At 52.6% G+C, this 22,879-nt stretch overlaps 1 protein-coding gene across 1 annotated transcript in view; it reads right to left on the bottom strand.

The window, feature by feature from the left end:
- The window catches only part of Rtel1 (regulator of telomere elongation helicase 1), a 29,071-nt gene extending 9,927 nt beyond the window's left edge, over positions 1 to 19,144 (bottom strand). The window contains 14 exon segments of the mRNA XM_042672254.1: positions 2,944 to 2,999; positions 3,275 to 3,372; positions 4,258 to 4,336; positions 4,405 to 4,443; positions 5,402 to 5,555; positions 7,552 to 7,617; positions 11,229 to 11,313; positions 13,476 to 13,551; positions 15,040 to 15,100; positions 15,322 to 15,403; positions 16,539 to 16,632; positions 16,951 to 17,149; positions 18,047 to 18,292; positions 18,973 to 19,144. Of these exon segments, the coding sequence (XP_042528188.1) occupies positions 2,944 to 2,999; positions 3,275 to 3,372; positions 4,258 to 4,336; positions 4,405 to 4,443; positions 5,402 to 5,555; positions 7,552 to 7,617; positions 11,229 to 11,313; positions 13,476 to 13,551; positions 15,040 to 15,100; positions 15,322 to 15,403; positions 16,539 to 16,632; positions 16,951 to 17,149; positions 18,047 to 18,148 (1,191 nt within the window). The 5' untranslated portion in view covers positions 18,149 to 18,292; positions 18,973 to 19,144.
- Positions 19,145 to 22,879: the final 3,735 nt, after the last annotated feature.

The following is a 22,879-nucleotide window of genomic DNA, read 5'->3' as shown; positions in this document are numbered from 1 at the left end:
ATGCACACAGAGTAGTCAACACACAGGATGAAGAGCTCTACAAATGGGAAACAGACAAGTGTTCAAGTAGTGCCACCTGAAGAGAAGGCAGCATCAAGTGATCAAGAGCTGGGTGCTGGTGGCTCACGCCTGTGACCCTAGCTACTCAGAGGCAGAAAAGTCCCCATGGGACTCTTATCTCCAATAAACTACTAAAAAAAAATCACAGAAGTGGCACTATGGCTCAAGTGGTACAGCACTAGCCTTAAGCACAAAGAGACTCAGGGATAGGCCCAGGCCCTGAGTTCAAGCTACAGGACTGGAAAAAAAAAAAAAGTGATCAAGAGATATTGCAGTGACCAGGCACAAGGGAAACAGACCGTAGGGGCAAGCAGAAAATCAGGCTTAACCCAAGGTGACAACGCTTCACAGCTGCTACCTAACCAGCAGGGATAATGTCTTCCACGGACTGTGTGTGTGTGTGTGCATAAGGGGCCTGAACCAAGGTCTCGTGTGTGTGTGTGTGTGTGTGTGTGTGTGTGTGTGCATAAGGGGCCTGAACCAAGGTCTCGTGTGTGTGTGTGTGTGTGTGTGTGTGTGCATAAGGGGTCTGAACCAAGGTCTCGTGTGTGTGTGTGTGTGTGTGTGTGCATAAGGGGTCTGAACCAAGGTCTCGTGTGTGTGTGTGTGCGCTTGCAAAAGGGGCCTGAACCAAGGTCTCGTGTGTGTGTGTGTGTGTGTGTGTGTGTGCATAAGGGGGTCTGAACCAAGGTCTCGTGTGTGTGTGTGTGTGTGTGTGTGTGTGCATAAGGGGCCTGAACCAAAGTCTCGTGTGTGTGTGTGTGTGTGTGCATAAGGGGCCTGAACCAAGGTCTCGTGTGTGTGTGTGTGTGTGTGTGTGTGTGTGTGTGTGTGTGTGTGTGTGTGTGCGTGCATAAGGGGCCTGAACCAAGGTCTCGTGTGTGTGTGTGTGTGTGTGTGTGTGTGTGTGTGCATAAGGGGCCTGAACCAAGGTCTCGTGTGTGCGCGCGCGCATGCATGTGCAGGCACGCACACAAATGCAGAATCGCGCACCTACATACGCTGTGTGGGTGTGCACACGGCGACACTGGTGACATAAGGCAGTCATACACAGGCTCTGAATTTTACCAGAGTGCTGGCCTGCAGGGACAGACACAAAGAATGCACTGGTGAGTTTCTGGTGGGGGCCTGGGGATCGTCTTAGCAAAAGGGAGCAAAAGGTGGAAATTTTCCACATGGAATTGCTAGTCCCAGTGGTGACCTGCCACGCCACCTTCTGCGGAGTCTGCGTGAGAGATCGCATTAGACAAAGAGCTTCAAGGAAGCATGCCTGCAGGAAGGGGGTGTTGGTTCAAGGCTTCCCATACACTTGGCTGCAACTTTATAGCCTCTACCTTTATTCTTACTATATTCTTTTTGGCTGTACATTCATTGCCTTTATTCTCGTTTTGGCTATTTTTCTATTGATCCGCAAACAGAGCATGTTGTATCTTTCCAGTCCAATAGAGACAGCTTCTCTAAGTAATAAAGACTAAGACCAAAGATTACATGTGGGCAATGCCCCAATCAATCTATCATCTGATGTGACGTTGCCTCCAGAAACTCCTACAACTTCACAAGCGGTTTTGCAGCTCACGCATAGTAAATATAGACAAAATTTACAGATATGTCCAACAGACAAAATCAATGAATTAAGCTAAGTTAGAAAGAGTTATCCCAGTAGTTCAGAGAGTTCTAAAAAAGAAGAGACCTCTGATTATAAAAGAAAAAGAAAGATTCTCCCAACAGTTATGATTAAGTTTAGTCCAACTTACATTATAGGGAATAGATGGTGGTTTCACACAAAATATAAAGTTAGTAACATCATATTTCCTAAACCAACCAAGAACCATTTCCTTATACAGGAGCTTATAAAGATGAAAATAGTTGGATAAAAAAAAAAATAAAAAAAGTACAATATAAGTACAGCCCTGTCTTAGGTTTGTTAATTATTAAACATAAAAATGCTAAATAGATGACGCATTCTATTAAACAATATGCTAGACTTGTTTCGCACCATTTAGCTTAAACAGTTGGTGGGATAGTCATCAATTTTCATGTAATTCATCAATGTTTCGTTTTTTTAAAAAAATAATTGAGGGCTGGGAAGGTAGCTCAGTGGTAGAGTGCATGCCTTGCAAGCATGAGGCCCTGGGTTCGATTCCTCAGCACCACATAAACAGAAAAAGCTGGAAGTGGTGCTGTGGCTCCAGTGGTAAAGCGCTAGCCTTGAGCTGAAGAGCTGAGAGACAGCATCCAGGCCCAGAGTTCAGGCCCCATGACCGGCAAAAAAAAAAATTGATTACATGCTTAAATAAACAAAGAATCTATGTCACAATCACACACTGTATAAAAATGTTAATTCTCCTCAATAAAGATACACTCAGATGCAACTCTTTTGAGTCTGTGTCTGTCACTTCGCCGACTCCTTGCCCACCTATCCCGAGATCCGTCCCGTTGGTCCCAGTGCTTCGGCCGAGCTGGTCCGTCACAGTGACCTGCTTCTTGGTCAATTGTCTCCCCTCTCTCCCCCTCCTCCTCCTTCTTAGGAGTTCCCATTTGTCCTGTCCTTGAGATGCTATTCAAGAAATCCTGACTCTCAAGCTGGAGAGCCAGGGCCCATCTGTAAGTAAGGATGTGTGTCCTCCCTGACCCTGAGGGGCCTGGGAGGCCGCCTGGCTGCCACTCTCCACCCCTGGGTGTGTCTGGCCACTGAGCAGCTAGCATGGCTGGACCCACTGTCCCTTGCCTCTCTAGAGACCTGGAGTGCATTCAAGGCAAGAGGAAAGGAGCACAAGGGTTAGCCAATCAGACATGTAGCAGGAGACCCCTGTCCTGTCCTGGAAACCCCTCACCAACTTCCCTCAGGAAAGGAGGCACAAGTAGTTGAAAGTGGGCTCCTACCTGGATGATGTCCACCAGTTTCTGCAGGCCAGCTGTGTTGGTGAACACACCAGTACCTGTAGGACAGCAAGGAGCTGACACGCAAACCACAGGCAAAGGAAGCCCGGGAGCCAGCAGTGCTGACCATGGTGCCAAGCCCTGCCTTACGCCAGCAAGGCCCCGGGGCCTGCAGGCCAAACTCCTGCTCACGAGGAGGGACCAAAGCAGGCTACTAACACTGGTGGTGCGGTTCTAGTACACACACACAGCCGCGCCGATGCCTCCGCCTCAGCCCTGTCTGCGTCAGGGCCGCTGGATTGCTGAGCCCCAGGCCAGCGGCCCTGACACTCACGTCCTGCCAGGTGCTGGATGATCTGGTCCAGGGAATCCAGGATGCAGCCCTTGGTCTGAAACGTTATCTGGGCTTCAGCAAACAGCTCAAAGATGTAACTGCCAAAGAGGAAAGAGGATGGGCTGAGCCCTCAGAAAGGCCAAGGCTGGAGGCCAGAGGCTCTGCCCTCAGGAGCCACCAGACAGGAGGGAAGAGCAGCCCTGGTGTGAGACTCGGACACTGGGCCCTGGGATGAGGTGAGCTTCCACCTTGGGTAAAGCAAGGTCCTGATCAAACTTCTGGGTGGTAGCTCTGGGAAGGTTCCCTAAGAACTTAGGAAAGAGACAGGGCAGGGGCAGTGGAAGCTACGGCAAGCCCTATGGTGGGGCTGCTGAGGGTAAGTCTGGGAGAGAAAGCCAAGGAGCCAGGCCAGCACTGTACATCGGCTGCTTACCTGGAAAGAGCTGGGAGCCTCTGAGAGGGTTACAGCTCAGAGGAAATCAGATGGCCCAGGGAGGAGGAAAGCAGCTCAAGATTCCACAACACACTCCACAGGACTGGTACCAGCATGGTCACTGGGTGTATTGTGCCCAGGAAAGCTACCCCTCAGCCCTAACCACAGTCCCTTGGCTGCCTTCACTGTAGGTGGCAAACCCTGCTGCTAAATAAATCTGGAGGCCTGTGGAGTGCTCAGAATCTTCTAGGTCTCCCAGAGCCCTTCACATGGTGGGTAACTACACGGGTCACCCCAACAAGCTCTCCTAACAGGCACCTTCCCGGCCACAAGGAGCCAGCCAGAGGAAAGGGCTGAGAACACTATCTCAACATACCCAAGGTCCAACTCCTGCTGGGCCTCAAACACTGAAAAGACTCTGCTGGTGGGTGAAGCCTAAGGTCTGGGCAGTCAGACCCAGACCTCCATGAAATCAGAACCCAGTGTCCGCTGCCTACCAGCTCCAGGGGTTCCTGGAGCAACAGGTCGCAGGGTTAAGTCTGTCCCTCACCTCCCAGGCTTGGTGACTCCCCGGTCATCACCAGGCAGCTGGATGGCATCGATCGCCCCCTCCAGGCGAAGCAGAATCACTGCAAGTCAAAGGGTAGTCAGAGGCGGGGCCACCCAGTCTCCACGGGAAAGGAAGGGCAACACTTACTCTTCAGCTTGGCGATGTCTTCTAGATTCATATTGATGCCTATGAGAGAAGGAAGCACACTCATGGTTTCACAGCACTCTGCCCGACCACACGCTTGCCTGCCTGAGGTCCCAGCGCCCCAGCAAAAAAAAAACCCAGCATGACAGAAAGGACAGGTATGAGAAAAAAAGCCAGCATGAGTGAAAGCACACAAGTACAAGACACACGCACCAGGATGGAGAGCACTCAAGAGAAAAAGTTACTTGAAGCCCTCAGCCCACATTCAAATATGAGGCTGTGTCTTTCACCCTTAGAAACATACATGTGTGTCGGGCTGGAAAGGTGGCTCAGTGGTAGAACGCTTGCCTTGCATGCATGAGGCCCTGGGTTCGATTCCTCAGCACCACATAAACAAAAAGAAAAAAGCCAGAAGTGGCGCTGTGGCTCAAGTGGTAGAGCGCTAGCCTTGAGCTGAAGAGCTGAGGGACAGTGCCCAGGCCCAGAGTTCAGGCCCCACGACCGGACCTAAAAAAAAAAAAAAAAAAAAAAAAAGAAAGAAAAAAAAAGAAACATACATGTGTAGAGCCGGGAACTTGGCTTAGTGGTAGAGTGTTTAAGATAGGCCTCACTCACCTAGAAGCATTATTTAAGAATTAGAGTTGCTAGGCAACAAAGCCAAGCATGTTCCCTCAGATCAGAAAGATAAGGGCTGCAGACAGCAACTGTCATTTCTGAGTCTGTAACTCCCATTATCTGCATAAGGAGTGGGAATGTCTCCCACCCCCGATTCTCCATACTTCATCCTCTAAAATGAGCATAAATCCTTGATAAAGCTTTAAAAAAAAAAACAGTAGAATTGCATATAACTCTAATCCCAGGAGGAACAGGTTCAAGGTCATCCTAAAATGCCTCCAGGACAGAAGGGCCCAAGCCCGGCCGAGGTGCTGTGCAGGGCACTTTGTCTTCCGGGTGGCCACTCCACACCTCAACCACACCTTTCAGCTCCTGACAAACTCACCTGAGCTGGGAGTGTCCATGCTGAACTCCAGGTGGAGCTCACCCTGCTGTGCCACCCTGGTCTGCTCCTCCAAAACCTGGTCGAGAGCCTCTAGTCCCGAAGCCACATCTCGGGGGGTCAAGTCAAAAGACGCCGACTCTTCACACATCTTCTCCTGAGAACCCAAGCAAACTGTCGCTGAAGAACACCAGGATGGGGGTCCCGGGAGCAGAAGTGACATGAAGTCCCCAAAGCCCTGGCCCCTGGTCACAGCTGAGATAACTGGTTACTATACCCATGTTTAAAGTTTATTATTTCATTTTAGTTGCCAATGTTTCATAGATAAAAATTTACTATTTCTGACTTCTAAAGTCAGAAGATGTGGCACATGGACTACTGCTAGAGCCAAGCAGGGGCTGCAGGCAGTCCCTGCCGCCCAGGCCCAGGAGGCCCAGGAGGCCCAAGCCTCTCCCCAAACTCCAAAGTGGCCAGGCATGCTGCCCGGCCTCCAAGGCAAGCACACAGTCCTGAGCAAGGCCACAGAGGCAGTGTGGGAACAGGCTGATGACGAAGGACCAACGGAGGACCAAGGGGGAACTTCTGCTGCGACACACCTCTCAGGACCAGGCCAAGTGACCTGAAGGCAGAGACCCTGCAGGAAGAATGACAAGAGCAGAGTCCCGGAGACCACTGAGCCAGGCCATGCCACGCCTACTCCAGTGGAATGGGAAACCTGCTTTCAGACCTGAGAATGGGGCTTCACAGAAGCCTATCTCTGAGAATGGGACTTCACCAAAGTCTACCTCAGAGAATGAGCCTTCAAAGAGACCTATCTCTGAGAATGGGACTTCACCAAAGTCTACCTCAGAGAATGGGGCTTCAAAGAGGCCTACCTCCTGGAAAGGCTGGCAAGCCCCTGGGAAAGATGTGTTTCTGTTCCTGTTTTTCTTTTCTTCGCTGTATAGGAGCGCCTATTAATCTTTTACTGTTCCTGCTGCTCATTGTACTTACTCATGCTCAACGTTCCCTTATTCAAGGCTCTTTCTTAAGAGTGTTGACGACTCCAATATCTGATGAGTGTCTTAAAAAATATGACTAACTCACCAGAGTTAAGTGCTACCCTGAAAGCCCCTCTTACGGAGGCTAGTAGACAAGTCATAAGTAAATATAAAAGTATTGGGGGTTTCATGGTGCCACTTCAGCAGAAGGGATTGTTTGTAAGAGATTTACAAGAAGTTGTAGGCGCCGATAGAACAGAAAGAGTGTATGGCAATTGCTGGGATAACTACTTAGGAGAAAGAACTTCCTGTTACTCTCTTTCATTTACTAAGAGACTTGCTAGATCTAGGCCTCCTTGGTGCTTACTATTAAAGAAGGAACAGGAAAGATCTTATGGGACAGTTAAGGCCTCTATAAAAAAGTAATGGTTAATTGGTGATAAACATCGAAACCCATTGTATTTCTTAAAAATAGAGATAAGCCGGAAACAAGTACCTATCAGGCCACCAGCTGGTGACCACCCAAGAATGAAGCCCTGCAGCAAGATTGTGTAACCTTTTGCCCTTTCTCCTGGAGACTCTTGCTATAAAAGCTTGTCATCCTCTGCAATAAATCGCACTCAGCATCCACTCCTCTTGTGTGTGAGTGTCTGTTTGCCATCTCCCCACCTGTTCCAGTTCCTCCACTAGGTGTCCTCCGTCGTCCCGACAGAGCCGGTCCATGGCAAGGCCATTCCCATAGGCAGGCCAGAGGGAGAAGGTCTAATGAGGGGCTCACTTCTGGATTCGTGCCTAAGGGTGCTTCCAGGGCCCAGCTGGCTAGTTTCTGGCCAGCTAAGGCATCTAGTCAGACAGGGCAGGGCGGCAGCAGTACCTGGGTCTCCAGGGTCTCAGTGGGGCTGCTCAAGAAAGTCTTAGGCGGGCTGGGAAGGTGGCTCAGTGGTAGAGCGCTTGCCTCGCATGTGTGAGGCCGTGGGTTCAATTCCTCAACACCACATAAGCAGAAAAAGCCGGAAGTAGCTCTATGGCTCAAGTGGTAGAGCATTAGCCTTGAGCTGAAGAGCTGAGGGTCAGTGCCCAGGCCCAGGGTTCAAGACCCACAACCAACAACAACAACAATAACAAAAAAAAAGAAAGTCTTAGGAAGCCTCAGGGTGAAGGCAGCAGACTTACCACATTGTGGGCTTCATCGAAGATCACAACTGTCCCCTTCAGGTCAATGTTGTGCGCCCTGCGGCTCTGCAGAGAAGACAAGTCAGGTTGGAGCAAAACAGGAGAGGGAGAGGCAGGGAAAGGGAGACTAAGGCACATGATGGGCACCACAGGCACCATGCACACACACAAAACACACACACATACACACACACATACACACACAGAGAAACACACACACAGAGACACACACAGAAACACACATACATACACAGAAACAGAGAAACATACACAGAAACACACAGACACACACATACAGACACACGCACACAGAAACACACACAGAGACACACACAGAAACACACATACACAGAAACACACACAAAACACATATACAGAAACACACGCACAAAACACAGAAACACACAGAGAAACACACACAGAAACACAGAGAAACATACACACACACACAGAAACACACACAGAAACACAGAGAAACATACACACAGAAACACACACACACAAAACACACAAACACAGAGACAGAAACACACACACAGAAGCACGCACACACACACGCACACACACGGGGCAGGGACAGAGAGCCCTCAGACCCAGCAGTCAGGAAGGACAGCTGTTCCAAAGCAGTTTTGGAAGGCGGCCTAGAAGCTGCCAAGGTCTGACCAAAGCCGGGTGCTCCAGGAGTCTGTCCCAGAACACGTACATACACCAGAAGGGCCTGTCTAGCTTCCTGTCCAGGAAGCCATGACAGCCAGGAGTCGTAGACCTGACACTGCACACACGCGTACACACACCTGGAGACATTCAAAAATTCAGTGCCCAGGCTCTGATACAAGCAATCTGGGTTGTAATTGGGTATCTGTGGGGGTTTGGGGTTTTTTGTTTTTTGCCAGTCCTGGGGCTTGAACTCAGGGCCTGGGCACTGTCCCTGAGCTTCTTTTGCTCAAGGCTACCACTCTACCACTTGAGCCACAGCACACTTCTGGCTTTTTCTGCTTATGTGGTACTGAGGAATTGAACCCAGGGTTTCATGCATGCTAGGCAAGTGCTCTACCTGAGCCACCTTCCCACCCCATCACTGGTGTATTCCTTAATCAACTTAGGTTTTAATGAAATGTCTTAGCTAATTCTGACAGATAAGTGGGTTCCTACAGAACATCAGATCAACCACGGGACCGCTGTGTGTCTGCTGCTCTAGGAAGGCTGCCTGACATTCACCCGCTCCTGGCTGCTCATGGTTCCTGCTATGTGGGACTGCCAGGCCTCTTCCCACAGGAAGCTCTAGGGACCACATGCCTGTCTGTGCACTTAGCTCCTCTCTCAGAGGCTGCCTGGTACACTGTATTTCCTGAGCTGCTGTACCACTACCACTCACCAGACACAGACACCTCCAGTTGCTCCACACCTCATTCATCATTATTTTTTTTCTGTACTGAAGATGGAATTCGGGCCTTCAAATGTTAGTCAAGTGTTCTGCCAGCAAGTTACATGCTTAGTCCTTTAAAAAAAATTTTTTTTTTTGGCCAGTCCTGAGGTTTGAACTCACGGCCTGGGCACTGTCCCTGAGCTTCTTTTGCTCAAGGCTACCATTCTACCACTTGAGCCACAGCACCACTTTCAGCTTTTTCTGTTTATGTGGTACTGAGGAATTGAACCCAGGGCTTCATGCATGCTAGGCAAGCACTCTACCACTGAGCTACATTCCCAGCCCTGCCCCTTAGCTCTTAAATAGCAATTTCAGTAGGAACGCAGTGTTATTTCCCTTGAGTTTTGGTCAGCATTATTTGGTAAATACGGGTGCTGAGTATCTGCCTCCATATAGACATAGCTATTCCATCCCTTAGAGAAGGATCTGCTCGGGTCTCTTCCAGTGGTGAAGTAGACTATTTGGTTATGACAGGAATTTATGTGTTCTGAGCACAGGAGCATCTCCTTCCCTTTCTGTGACTGACCTTTTAATAGTCTAAATTTTCTTTTACTTTTTTGGTGCTGGTACAGGAGGTTTTTTTTTGGGGGGGGGGGGGCGGGAGGGGAGAATGTATTTTTGCCAGTCCTGGGGCTTGAACTCAGGTCCTGAGCACCATCCCTGAGCTTCTTTTTTCAAAGCTAGCTAGCACTCTACCACTTGAGCCACAGCGCCACTTCTAGCTTTTTCTGTTTTATGTGGTGCTGAGGAGCTGAACCCAGGGCTCTGTGCATGCTAGGCAAGCACCCTACCACTAAGCCACATGGTACTGGAGTTTGAACTTAGGGTCTGTACATGTCCTTTAGATTTTTTTGCTCTGCCACTTGAGCCACAGCTTCACTGCCAGCTTCTTGCTGGTTAACTGAAACCCTTAGCTCCTTAATTATTCTGAGACTTTATCAAGGCTCTAAAATTGTGTCTTTGTTCTCTCAGCTGCAAAGCCAGGAACGACAATATAACTAACTTCATAATATTCTATCGCCTAGAGAAGCAAAGTCTGGTGTAGAAGAGCCCCAAGGCTCCAAGTTCAAACACCACTACTGGAATTTTTTTAAAAAAACAACAAAAAACAAAGCTTAAACAAGACAAACCACTCCCATTTCCATGCAACCATCGTGTTAGCCGTGGAGATGGAGCTTAGACCCACGCCTGCAGCAGTTCTTACACGACTCCCTCCGGTGCCAACCACAGCACACCTTACCAGAACCGCATGCCTCAAACCCGCCCTGTTCCACTGCTGCGAAGGTGCTCTGCTACGGGCACCTAGTCTAACCTCTATCTAACCCATTTACAGCTTCGCTTGCTCTGCTCTATCTGCCATCCACAGACTGTCTCCACTTTCCCCCTCTAGGTTTTAAGAGCTACCGGGTGCCAGTGGCTCATGCCTATAATACTAGCTATTCAGCAGGCTGAGATCTGAGGATTGAAGTTCAAAGCCAGCCTGGGCAAAAAAAGTCCCCATGAGACTCTTATCTCCAATTAACCACTCAGAAACAGGAAGTAGGGGTTGGGAAGGTGGCTCAGTGGTAGAATGCTTGCCTTGCATGCATGAGGCCCTGGGTTCAATTCCTTAGCACCACATAAGCAGAAAAAGCTGGAAGTAGAGCTGTGGCTCAATGGTAGAGTGCTAGCCTTGAGCTGAAGAGCTGAGGGCCAGCACCCAAGCCTCACGACTGAAAAAAAAAACAAACAGGAAGTAGCACTGTGGCTCAAGTAGTAGAGTGCTAGTCTTGAGCACAAAGAGGCTCAGGGACAACACCCAGGCCCTGAGTTCAAACCCCACAACTGACCAAAACATAACAGTGAAGGGATAAGCCACTGATACACAGACCATGATAAATGAAGGGTGAGGAACAAAAAGATGTACCACAAAAACATACTAGAAAGAAACCACTGACAACAGGAAAATGTTCCTATCTCCTGTGTTCTCTGCACCTCCTGCCAGAACCGAAGCTAGGCCCTGTCCCAGAGGCTCTACCTGATACTCTCCTCACCACCAGCCTGCCTGTGCTCAGGCTGCTCAGAACCAACAGGTGTTCACAGTCCCATCAGATCAGCTTCTGGCCCCTAATGAAAGACTGAGGGGCAGGACCCACCCTCAGCTGCGGCTCTGAGGGCCTGAGCAGCAGAGGCTCACTCCTGGTTTCCTTTCCGTGGTTGACTCCCCAGTCTAGGGACATCCCCTGGACATCAGAAGTCATCAGCTCCTCACCTTGGCATCCAGTAAGTAGTTGTACGGCATGAAGATGATGTCAGCTTGCTGCTTCAGGTTCCGAGAAAGGTAATAAGGGCATACTCTGGGAGAAAAGGGAGAGAAGAGCCTGTAAGTGCCACATGGGCCGCTGCACCCTGTGACCAGGACGGAGTCCTCACCCTGCACACAGGCCTTCAGCAGAGCTGGCACAGGCAGCACCTGTGAGGTAACAGCTCCTCGACAATATCATCTACTTCAAAACTCTGTGACGCCAGGAGAAAAGCCTGAGTTCAACCCTATCACCACAAAACCAACAAAACGTGTGAAAAGTCAACAAAATCCCGGCCTGTTCCTGAATCATTAGGGAAAAAAAACAACAAAGAAGTACAGAAAACAAAAAATAAAACAAAAGAGAAAGACAAAAAAGGCAGGCAGGGTGCCAGGTACTGGTGGCTTATGTCTGTAACCCTAGCTACTCAGGACACTGAGCTCTGAAGATTGTAGTTTGAAGCCAGCCTAGACAGGAAAGTCCATGAGACAATTATCTCCAATTAACCACCAAAAAGCTTGAAGTGGAACTATGGCTCAAGTAATAGAGCACTAGCTTTGAGCTAAAAAGCTCAGGGACTGTGCCCAAGCCCTGAGTTCAAGCCCTAGGACTGGCACAAATAATAATTTAAGAAGCAGAACTTTTGGGCTTGGGAAGGTGGCTCAGTGGTAGAGTGCTTGCCTCCCGTGCATGAGGTCCTGGGTTCGAATCCTTAGTACCACATAAGCAGAAAAAGTTGGAAGTGGTGCTGTGGCTCAAGTGGTAGAGTGCTAGCCTTGAGCTGAAGAGCTGAGGGACAGCGCCCAGGTCCGGAGTTCAGGCCCCATGACCAACAACAACAGAAAAGAGCAGACCTTTTTCCCTCCCTCCCTCTTTCCCTTTCTGTGCTGGGGATGGAAGTTAGGGCCTCAAGTGTTTGAGTCGGCTACTCAAATACTGTGCCCAATGGAGATATGCTCTACCAGAAGGGAGCCAAGTACCGACCCGGGAACTCCAAGTGTGTTAAGTGGTAAAGAAGGTCGCAGAATAGGCACAAAGAAAACTCTCCCCTTTCTCGTCCCTCTTCCTCCTCCTTTCCCCATCTCTCTGTGCCTGTACTAGAGCTTAAACTCTTGTTGCAGGGGTGACTCCCGCACTTGAGCCTCGCCTCCAGCTCTGGCTTGTTGCTGGCTGATTGTACCTAAGCAGTAGAAGGGTCTGTCTGTCCCAGCGGGGATGCCTGGCTCCAAGTGTGCTTTCTAAATTCACACAGCCTCTGTGCGCGGCGGCTGCCGCGGGGGCGAGGGCCAGAGGGGGGCTTCCTGTCACTTCACTTTGCTCGGAACCCAGCGAACCGAGCAGCCCCGCTTCTACAACAAGCAAAGAGACGCGGCGCCCGCGCACCACGACTCGGCCGTGAAGAGAAGACGCGGCGCCCGCGCACCACGACTCCGCCGTGAAGACGCGAAGAGAAGACGCGGCGCCCGCGCACCACGACTCCGCCGTGAAGACGCCGGCGCCCGCGCACCACGACTCGGCCGTGAAGAGAAGACGCCCGCGCCCGCGCACCACGACTCGGCCGTGAAGAGAAGACGCGGCGCCCGCGCACCACGACTCGGCTGTGAAGAGAAGACGCGGCGCCCGCGCACCACGACTCCGCCGTGAAGACGCGAAGAGAAGACGCGGCGCCCGCGCACCACGACTCGGCCGTGAAGAGAAGACGCGGCGCCCGCGCACCACGACTCGGCCGTGAAGAGAAGACGCGGCGCCCGCGCACCACGACTCCGCCGTGAAGACGCCGGTGCCCGCGCACCACGACTCGGCCGTGAAGAGAAGACGCGGCGCCCGCGCACCACGACTCCGCCGTGAAGAGAAGACGCGGCGCCCGCGCACCACGACTCCGCCGTGAAGACGAGAAGAGGAGACGCGCGGCGCCTCCCTCCCACGTCACGTCTAGTAAACGCGCGGCGCCTCCCTCCCACGTCACGTCTAGTAAACGCTCACGTCTAGTAAACGCGCGGCGCCCCCTCCCACGTCACGTCTATCGTAAACGCGCGGCGCCTCCCTCCCACGTCACGTCTAGTAAACGCGCGGCGCCTCCCTCCCACGTCACGTCTAGTAAACGCGCGGCGCCCCCCTCCCACGTCACGTCTACCGTAAGCGCGCGGCGCCTCCCTCCACGTCACAAGGATCTACCGTGAGCACCCTTCAGTGGGAAGGGAAGGGAAGGGTCTCACTTGTGCTTGCTCCCGCCTCGGACAAGGTCCTCAATATCCAGGATGGAAGTGGCCAGCTCCTGTTCCAGGCTTTTCTCTGTAGAAAAGAAACAGGGTGAGTGCACACCTCAGGGGCCATTTGAGGTCCCCTGAGCACGGACGCCCAGGACACAGGCCCTACCTGGCCCGGAGGCTGGGTCCCAGGAGAGGACCCCTGAGGAAGAGAGCCCAAGGGAGCCGAGCGCCACCCCCGGCAGGCAGTGGCCAGCCTGATGCCGAGGGAGGATTCAGACAGATGCCAAAACAGACCCCAGGGCCCAGGCACCCTCTCAACCTCCAGGGCAGGAGGAGCCTTCGGACACAGTTTGGGAAGAGCCTAACGGCTCGTCGCCGAGGGACACGGAGCACGTGACCTGTGAGACCACCACCCTCCCAGCCCCTGCGCTGCCACCGGGAGGAAGCTGGCGTGTCACAGCCAGCAGGGAGCTGGCAGGGCCAGGGGAGGTCCATCCTCTTCCTCAGGACAGCAGCCTGGGTACTGGCGCCACCCATGCTAGCTGCAAGGCCCACGTCAGAAAGGACCTTGATGGCTGTCCTGCCCTGGCCACGGGACTACCCTGGGGAAGTAAACTGCTAACTTCTGGGCCCTACATCACGTGCACAAGACCAGGAACTTCTATCAAGTGTCCCAGAGTCTGAAGGCAACCACATATGGAAAATAAAGAGCCTCCTTTCCGTGCCCTGACCTACTGCGTTGCTTTGCCCTTCCCCTTCGTGGGACAGATGAAGGCCCAGTCCTTACCTGCTGAGGCCAGAAAGTACACACAAACTACACACACATATAGGCACTTCCCCCGAACCCCCCAGGGACAGGACTGGCAGGGGTGGGGCACAGCAGCAGACCAGCCAATCAACACATGCTGCAGCTGAAAGCCAGCTTGCTAATACGTCCTAGACAGAGCTGAGCAAGCGAGTGTAGTGGGGAGCAGAAAAAAGCAGGCCAAGAGGGGTGACAGGCATGGAGAGACCCGCACCAAAAGTGAGTCCTGAGTGGAGGTGCTAGCACCATGCTTGCTTTCCCTTCCAGGCCCAAGGGGATGTGGCCAGGCAGTGTTTCAACTAGCAGCTTCTCTCTCTTTCCTCATGAGCAAAGGTCTCCCCTTCCTCCTGGACCCCTCATGGGGCTTCAGCTTGCTCCAAAGACAGCCAGGGCTGGCCGGCTGCTAGAGAACTCATAACAGGCCAGAGCAGCTGGGCAACCTTCTAAAACGCTAAGCAGTAAGGAGTCAAACCCAAGAGGGGGCCGGACTGCAGCTCTCAGGCCTGGGCAGAGGCCAGAGAGTGGAAGCATTGGCTCAGGGACAGCGTGGGCACTGATGCTACGGCCCAAACCTCCCCTTATGCCTCAGGACCCATGCCAGTGCCAGCTGAGCAGTGCCCACTGACCTCTGGAGTGGAACACTGGCCAGACACATTCCCACGGGAGCTATAGCAAAGCCCCCTGCCCATGTGATGCAGGTGGGGTAGAGAAGAGGTGACCGTGCCTCAAGCCAGTACGAATGCAGGACCAGGTGGGAAGACTTACCTTCTACATTGTTGTAGAAATGACAGGAGCGACTAGTCACCTTCTTGCGACACAAATGGATCTCCAAGAAGAGCAGAGAAAGCCATAAGGTGCCTGAGAAAGGGCCATCTATCCTCAAGCCCTTGCCAGCTCCTCTCCATGCCCTGCCCCCAACAAACTTTAAATCTTGGCCGCGACCACGAGGAGGCAAAAAGCCTGTGGTCAACCTCTGTTGGCACACAGCAAGGGCCTGAAAACCGGAAGCACCACCAGCCCAACAGAGCCGTGGAGGTGGCAGCTTACCTGCAGGTGGTTACTCTCTTGCTTCTTCACCTCAGGGTGGATGCACAGCTGTTCCCGAGAGCCCAGCACACATACCCTAGGCCTGGCAGAGAGCCAAGGAGTCAAGGCCCAGCAATGTGAGCTGTGTGGAGACTCAAAGGAGCACATGGGAATTTGGTGGCAAGAGTGGCTGCAGTGTGACCATCTCAGGACAGAGGTGGGAGGTAAGGCAGGAAAGGCTCAACAGAACAATCTGCATCCATGTCCCACACAGGAGCACAGGCAGGATTCCAAGACTCGGCTGGGAACTGGCAAGAGGCAGCCCTGTCTCCCTTCATGAATGAAGCTGGACAGATGGGGAGACACAGACACACACACAGACAGACAGACAGACACACACACACACACACACACACACACACACACACACACACAGAGTGCTGGCCCCTACAACCCACAAGGAGCCTAGAGTGCGAGGGCGAAGTTGTTTTTTTTGGGGGGGGGGAGGGGTGGTTGGTCATGAATTGGGGCTTGAATTCAGGGCCTAGGTTTTGTCCCTAAGCTTTTGTACCCATGACTAATGCTCTACCACTTCGAATTCAGGGCCTGGGTACTGTCCCTGTGCTCTTGTTTGCTTTACCACTTTGAGCCACAGTTGCATTTGCAGTTTTGTGTGGTTAATTGGAGTTGAGTCTCATGGACTTTCTTGCCTAGGCTGGTTTGAACTACAATCCTCAGATCTCAGCCTCCTGAGTAACCACCAACACAGAGTAGTACTTTCTTTTTCCTCAAGATTGTTTTTGTTTTTTTTTTTTTCCCAAAAAAACTGAGGGCAAAACTCAGGGCATTATACTTGCCAAGCAAGGGCTCTTCCACTGAGCTAAACCCCAACCCTACCAAAGCTGTCTTTTTTTTTTTTTTTTTTTGGGGGGGGGTCCGGTCACAGGGCCTGAACTCTGGGCCTGGGCGCTGTCCCTCAGCTCTTCAGCTCAAGGCTAGTGCTCTACCACTTGAGCCACAGCACCACTTCCAGCTTTTTTCTTTTTGCGTATGTGGTGCTGAGGAATCAAATCCAGGGCCTTAGGTATGCAAGGCAAGCGCTCTACCACTGAGCCAGCTTCCCAGCCCCACAAAGCTGTCTTTTTACAAACAGCAGGCTTCACCTCCTGCACACATGCACGGTCACCCCACACCAAGCTCACTGTGCTAATAAGGCAAGTGTGAAGCTGCTAACCCACCGGTAGGAGGTGCTCCGAAGCTCACTGATGACTTGAGTGAGCTGTGAATGGGTCCTGGAAGCATAGATGATCTTTGGAATGTCTGCATAGCAATCTGTCCAAGCATAAGAAAGAGTAAAAGGGGGGACTTCAGGCAATGTTCTCATGTGTTTACACAAGCAGAATTAAGCTAACTCAGCCCTGCCAACAACCATGAACCCCGCATAGATGTGGATACCTGTGGTGCCCTAATTCCAGAAAAAGCTCTTACCCTACTTTACTCTCTAGATAGAAATGATGTTGAGGATACAAAATTCTCTTCAACTCTGCAGAAAACAACATTAGGCCAGATGGACTAGCCCTGTTCCTGGGTCCATCCTTTCTCGACTGTCCCCACACAGGTCAGGAGGGAGAGCCCAGGAAGAAGAGTCACCTATGGTGCCTCCGTCAGCAGCAGTGGTGTTCCCCCAGGATGACAACTGCTGATGGAGAAGAAGGTCCCCTTGCACCCTCTCGGAAATCTTGCGTGCAGAAATGGAGTCGCGGAGGTGTTCACGCCAGGCCAGCGTAGTGCAGAGGAGGCAGAGCGTCTTCCCAGTGCCCGTAGGACTCTCCAGAATGCCGTTCACCTTCTGAATGGGATTGGAAGCAGAGTGCAGAGAAGAGGGGGAGCTAGGAGACAGCCCGGCAAGCAAGAGGATGACTCTTTTAAGAGGTACAACCCAGGAAGTGGTGCCAAGGCTCAAGGGGTAGAGCGCTACCCTTGAGCTGAAGAGCTCAGGGACAGTGTCCAGGCCCAGAGTTCAAGCCCCATGACCTACAACAACAATGAAAGAAAGAGGCATAGCCCACCCCACCCTCAGGTAGCAAAAGCTCTAAGGAACAAAAGTCCATAAAACATTTCCCACTCCTGCCCTACAAGACACCAATTAAATTAGCAAACAATTTTCAGAGCATTACCCAAAATGTGGCAACGTTTTTCAGCCTAATATAAATAGTAAGATGACTAATTAAGTGTCAAGTCTCAAAATAGGAAACTCTTCTGCAATTCTGGATCCAGGCACTCACCCTGTCCCATCTGAATCTGATGGCCTATATAAGAGTTTTCAACAAGAAACTACAGCGGGGAAGGGTGAGCAGGGTACAGGAGCACACCCCAAGAAACCCAGCAGTAAGTAACCTGCCCTCTTCTACTTCCCTGCACACCTCTGGGATTCAAAGACCTCCTAAAGAAAGACTAGGCTCCTCTATATGGAAACACTTTCTCCTGATATGATAGCCACTCTCCATCCACTGGTATCAGCTCAGATGCTATCTACTCAGAGGGTCCCAAGGCACACCTAACACCCCCATGAAGAATCATCTCTTCTGTTCACTTGACTGATGGAGAATCTCCTACCCACCTTGAAACCCTATTGATGGTAGAATGCAGGGCCTGGCTGGAATGTGCTGGAGAAGAGGTGTACTAGACCTCCACTAAATTTTTACCCCACTGACCTACCCTCAAACAAAGGCCTCTGTGGCTTTACCTTCTGGAGACATTCCAGGACCTTGGTCATGTACTCCTGTTGACACTGGTAGGGCTCGAAAGGGAAGTCCAATGTCACACCATTCAGAACTATCTTGGGCATATCAGCCTGGTCTCAGGATAGCACAAAGGTAGGCTGAGATGAAGGCTGTCTGGATCCCCTCTGAGTATCTTGGCGTCTCAGCCTCTTCAGGTAAGTAATGCCAGCATGTGGAACTGGGTCATCATGTGCTCTCTACAGAAATCCCTACAACAGACACGGGAAAGGCAAGAGATTCTTTTGTCAGCAATTTCTGGAAGACCTTCTTTGAAGGGCAAAAGGCCAGCATGTTATACCCTGCACTTTATTTTTCCTTTTTTCTATTTTTTTTGTCAGTCGTGGGGCCTGAACTCTGGGCCTGGGCATTGACCCTCAGCTCTTCAGCTCAAGGCTAGTGCTCTACCACTTGAGCCACAGTGCCACTTCCGACCTTTTCTGCTTATGTGGTCTGAGGAATCGAACCCGGGGCCTCGTGCATGGGAGGCAAGCGCTCTACCACGGAGCCACCTTCCCATCTCCGTGTTATACCCTATTTAGGGGGAGCCTTGGGTTGATGACAACCGAGTAGGCCCTCCCCAGACCTCCACCCTGCTCAGAAAAGGAGGTGGACTCAGCCTCAGCAGGTCCCCGGGCAAGCACGCTACGGGCCTCCTCGGCCCGCCGCGCCCCGCCGCGGCTCAGGGGATTTCCTTGCTGCCAAAGTAGCGAAAAGGCGTCCCGGCACCGCACCGGCCCGGATCTCCGGGGCGCGGGCGCGCCTCCCCCCCTCCCCGGCACCCGCTCCGCTGAGCACGCGCGCGGCGCAGCCCCGCAGCACCGGCGGACGGAAGCCAGGCCTCAGGCCTGCGCGCCGCGCGGAGCCCCGCGCCTCCGCCCCGGGGACGGACCGCCTCCGGGCGACGCTCCCGCGTCCCGCGCCGTCTGCAAATTCGGACTTGGCGGGCCGCGGTGCTCACTTGCTGCGGTCCGCCGGGTACTTCCGGCCCCACTTCCGGTCTGCCGCTTAACGCCCCCGGAGGAAACCGTTCCGGGGCCGCGCGGCCCGGCCAGGGTGCGGAGCCTCTCGGGGTCTCTGGGCGCACCGCCCCCGCGTCACACACTCCCTACGTCACACTCCGGCGTCACGTCCGGTGTCTCGGCCCTGCCCCCGGGCCAGGCCGGCGCCGCTCCCCGCGCGCACGCGCGGCTTCCCGCCTCCGCCGGGGGCGTCTTTTGCTGCTGAAGTCCGAGTCTGAGCGCGACTGTTTGAGCCCGCCCAAAGTGCAGAGGCCAGGCTGGGCCGGGCAGAGGCCCGCACCCCCTCCCAAAGTGCAGAGGCCAGGCTGGCCCGCACCCCCCCCCCAAAGTGCAGAGGCCAGGCTGGGCCGGGTAGAGGCCCGCACCCCCCCCCAAAGTGCAGAGGCCAGGCTGGGCCGGGTAGAGGCCCGCACCCCCCCCCAAAGTGCAGAGGCCAGGCTGGGCCGGGTAGAGGCCCGCACCCCCCCCCCCAAAGTGCAGAGGCCAGGCTGGGCCCCGGCCTTGGCCCGCACCCCCTCCCCCCCCAAAGTGCAGAGGCCAGGCTGGGCCCGGGTAGAGGCCCGCACCCCCCCCCCAAAGTGCAGAGGCCAGGCTGGACCCGTGCAGAGGCCCGCACCACCCCCCCCCCCCAAAGTGCAGAGGCCAGGCTGGACCCGTGCAGAGGCCTGCACCCCGCAGGGAGGCGCTGCCGCGCGCCTCCTGCTGCCCTCGGGGCAGGGCCCTGGCTAGGTTGAATAGGGAGAGAAAGGTAAACGACGACAAGAAGCAGTACCAAGTAAGGTGTGGCTGCTAGGCCGCGAGCTCAGCCTCAGTCTCTGGGGAAGTTGTGTGGATGTTCCGGAGCAAGTTATCTGGGGAATGACCTCTTGAGATGTGAAAGCGTGCCTGTTGGAGACAAGTACCTTCCACACAAGGTATTTGTGAATCTTCGCTATCCCGTAGCCCAAGATGACTGACTCAGACCAAAGGGCACAGATACAAAATGGGGGGGAGGGGGGAATTCACATGGCCCAGCAAAAGCATCTCTGCCTCTCTGTCTCTCTCTCTCTCCAGTCCAGGGGCTTGAACTCAAGGTACTGTCCCTGAGCCTCTTTTGCTCAGCACACTTACCACTTGAGCCACCGCACCACTGCCACTTCCAGCTTTTTCTGTGTGTGGTACGGAGGAATCAAACCCAGGGCTTCATGCAGGCTAGGAAACACTCTATCACTAAGCCACATTCTCAGCCCAAGCAAAAGCATCTTTTAACTTGCCACTTACAAGCCCACCATAAAACCTGCAATGAGTGTCCCTTGCTCAAGACCAGTGCCCGAGAGTCCTTACCACCCCCTCTCTTTATCCCTGCTTGTTCCAGCTTCTTTTCCGGCTTTTTTCTTTTTGCTTATGTGTTGCTGAGGAATCGAACCCAGGGCCTCAGGCATGCAAGGCAAGCGCTCTACCACTGAGCCATCTTCCCAGCCCCCCTCCATGAGACTTTTATCTCCAATAAATCCACCAGAAAGTGGCACTGTGGCTCAAGTGGTGAAGCACTAGCCTTGAGCTGAAGAGCCCAGGGACAGCACCCAGGCCCAGAGTTCAAGCCCATGATTGACCCCCCCCAAAAAAATCCCACCCTTTACCTTGATGCCCATCATTCCTGGGGGACATTTGGTCCCCTGGGAAGTATGAAGAAGTTGTCAGCTAAGCTGAGTTCTGTCCGGAGATTCTTCAGGCAAACCCAGAGACCCAACTATTTCCTGAAGACTCAAAGCCCATGAGCTGATTGGCTAGCTGCTTCAGTCAACTCTGGCCCCACAACATAGGTAGGCAGCCTGCACAAGGCCAGTGAATTATAGCACATAAAACTTAACCTAAGGGGCTGGGAAGGTGGCTCAGTGGTAAAGTGCTTGCCTTGCATGCATGAGGCCCTGGGTTCGATTCCTCAGCACCACATAAGCAGGAAAAAAAAAAGCCAGAGGTGGCACTGTGGCTCAAGTGGTAGAGTGCTAGCCTTGGGCTGAAGAGCTGAGGGACAGCGCCCAGGCCCAGAGTTCAAGCCCCATGACCAGACCCCCCCCCTGAAAAAAAACCCCTAAGAGACTGGGGGTGCAGAACCCAAATTTGACTGCAGCAGGCAAAAGGACCTCCACCAAATCAGCAAACTGGAGTTGTCTGCTCCCACAGGAAAGAGAAGCTCTCTAAGTGGACATAGTCCATCTGACCCACAGGATTGATTGACATGACACAGTCCCACATGGGATTGTGTAATGAGTGCCAGGAAGGGAAATGGGGCTGCTTTGACTAGAGGCCAGAAGAGGCTGAGCTGTGGTCTGGAAACAGTGTGAAAGTCATGTTGACACTGGAAAATTTGAGATGTGACTGCAAAGCAAAAGACCCTCGAGGGCATGAGGACTCAAAGGAGCCAGTAAGAGGGGAGTCAAGTCTAAAAGGCCCCGTTCCATCCATCTAGATGTGAGATGGCATCTGCTTTGAAGTCGGTGAAAGGAGAGAACTGGAATGGAAGGAAACCCACATCTGGCTTCAGGGATCTGCTCATTGCCAGTTTCTACTAGGACTGCTAGGACTTCTGTATTCTAATCTTGTCTTACTGCGTGCTCCATAGATGTCAGCTGGATGGATGATTAATTGCCCTTCTAAGGTGCAAGGCTGCCCCTGTGGGGGCAGGGTTAATTTTAGAAGACCAGTGTGGGGGTCTGATTGATAAACTCACAGTTCAGGAAAAATATATTTGAATCAGCTGCTCATGAACTTCTGCAATTGACATGGTGAGAAGTCAAAACCTGGACATAGCAGATGCACCAAATGTGTGCCCACCACTGTGCCAAGAGCTGCTGACAAGGTTGATCCCAAGGGTCCAGACAAGAATCCACAGGCCCAAGACAGGACAGGCACGGGCCCCTGTACCTGTCGAATCCAAGAGACTGGAAGATCAGAGAGGGTTACACCTGCTGATCTGAGAGCCTGAGTTCAAGGGCCTGCACTGACCTCATACAAACCACATGAATCATAACAGCTCCAGCTGCAGTGGCTCAACCTGAGGAAATGGCTGTTTGTGCTGGGGCTACCACCAATTAGAAGCTTTGTGTGCTCCTTCTATCTCCCAGATCCCTACCAAGGCTAAGTTCCAATGAAGGATGCACACACACAACTGCTCTGTGTATGTGCATTAGTTTTATAAGTTTGTGTATCTATAACAGATTGGTACCACTCAGCAGTTTGAGACAACTCTTATGAATTAGTGCACAGCTCTTGGCAATCAAAGGCTGCAATGAGGTTGTCAGCTAAGGTGAGTTCTGTCTGGAAGCTCTTCAGACAAACCTGTTCTCAAGTTCATTCATGGTGGCAGAATTCACTCCCTGTGAATGTAGCACTGAGGTCTTGCTAACTGCATGTTGGAAGCACCTCTTATGTTCCTTCCACTTGGCCCCTCCATCTCAGGAGCCGAGGACCTTTCTTGTTTCAAATCCCTTGGACTTTTCCAACCTTCAGGGGAAGCACTGCTTTTCTTTCTTTCTTTTGTCAGTCCTAGGGCTTGAATTCAGGGCTTAGGCACTGCCCTGAGCTTCTTTATTCAAGGCTAGCACTCTACCACTTGAGCCACAGCACCACTTCTGGCCTTTTCTGTTTATATGGTGCTGAAGAATTGAACCCAGGGCTTCATGCATGCTAGGCTTGCAAGCATTCTACTACTAAGCCACATTCTCAGCCCTTTTAAAGAGCTTCTGTAGGGGGTGGGAAGGTGGCTCAGTGGTAGAGTGCTTGCCTTGCATGAGGCCC

The sequence above is a fragment of the Dipodomys spectabilis genome, unplaced genomic scaffold (assembly GCF_019054845.1).
Source record: "Dipodomys spectabilis isolate Male_0828 unplaced genomic scaffold, ASM1905484v1 ptg000692l, whole genome shotgun sequence".
Taxonomy (NCBI): Eukaryota; Metazoa; Chordata; class Mammalia; order Rodentia; family Heteromyidae; genus Dipodomys; species Dipodomys spectabilis.
This window is presented reverse-complemented; position numbering and strand designations above follow the sequence as displayed.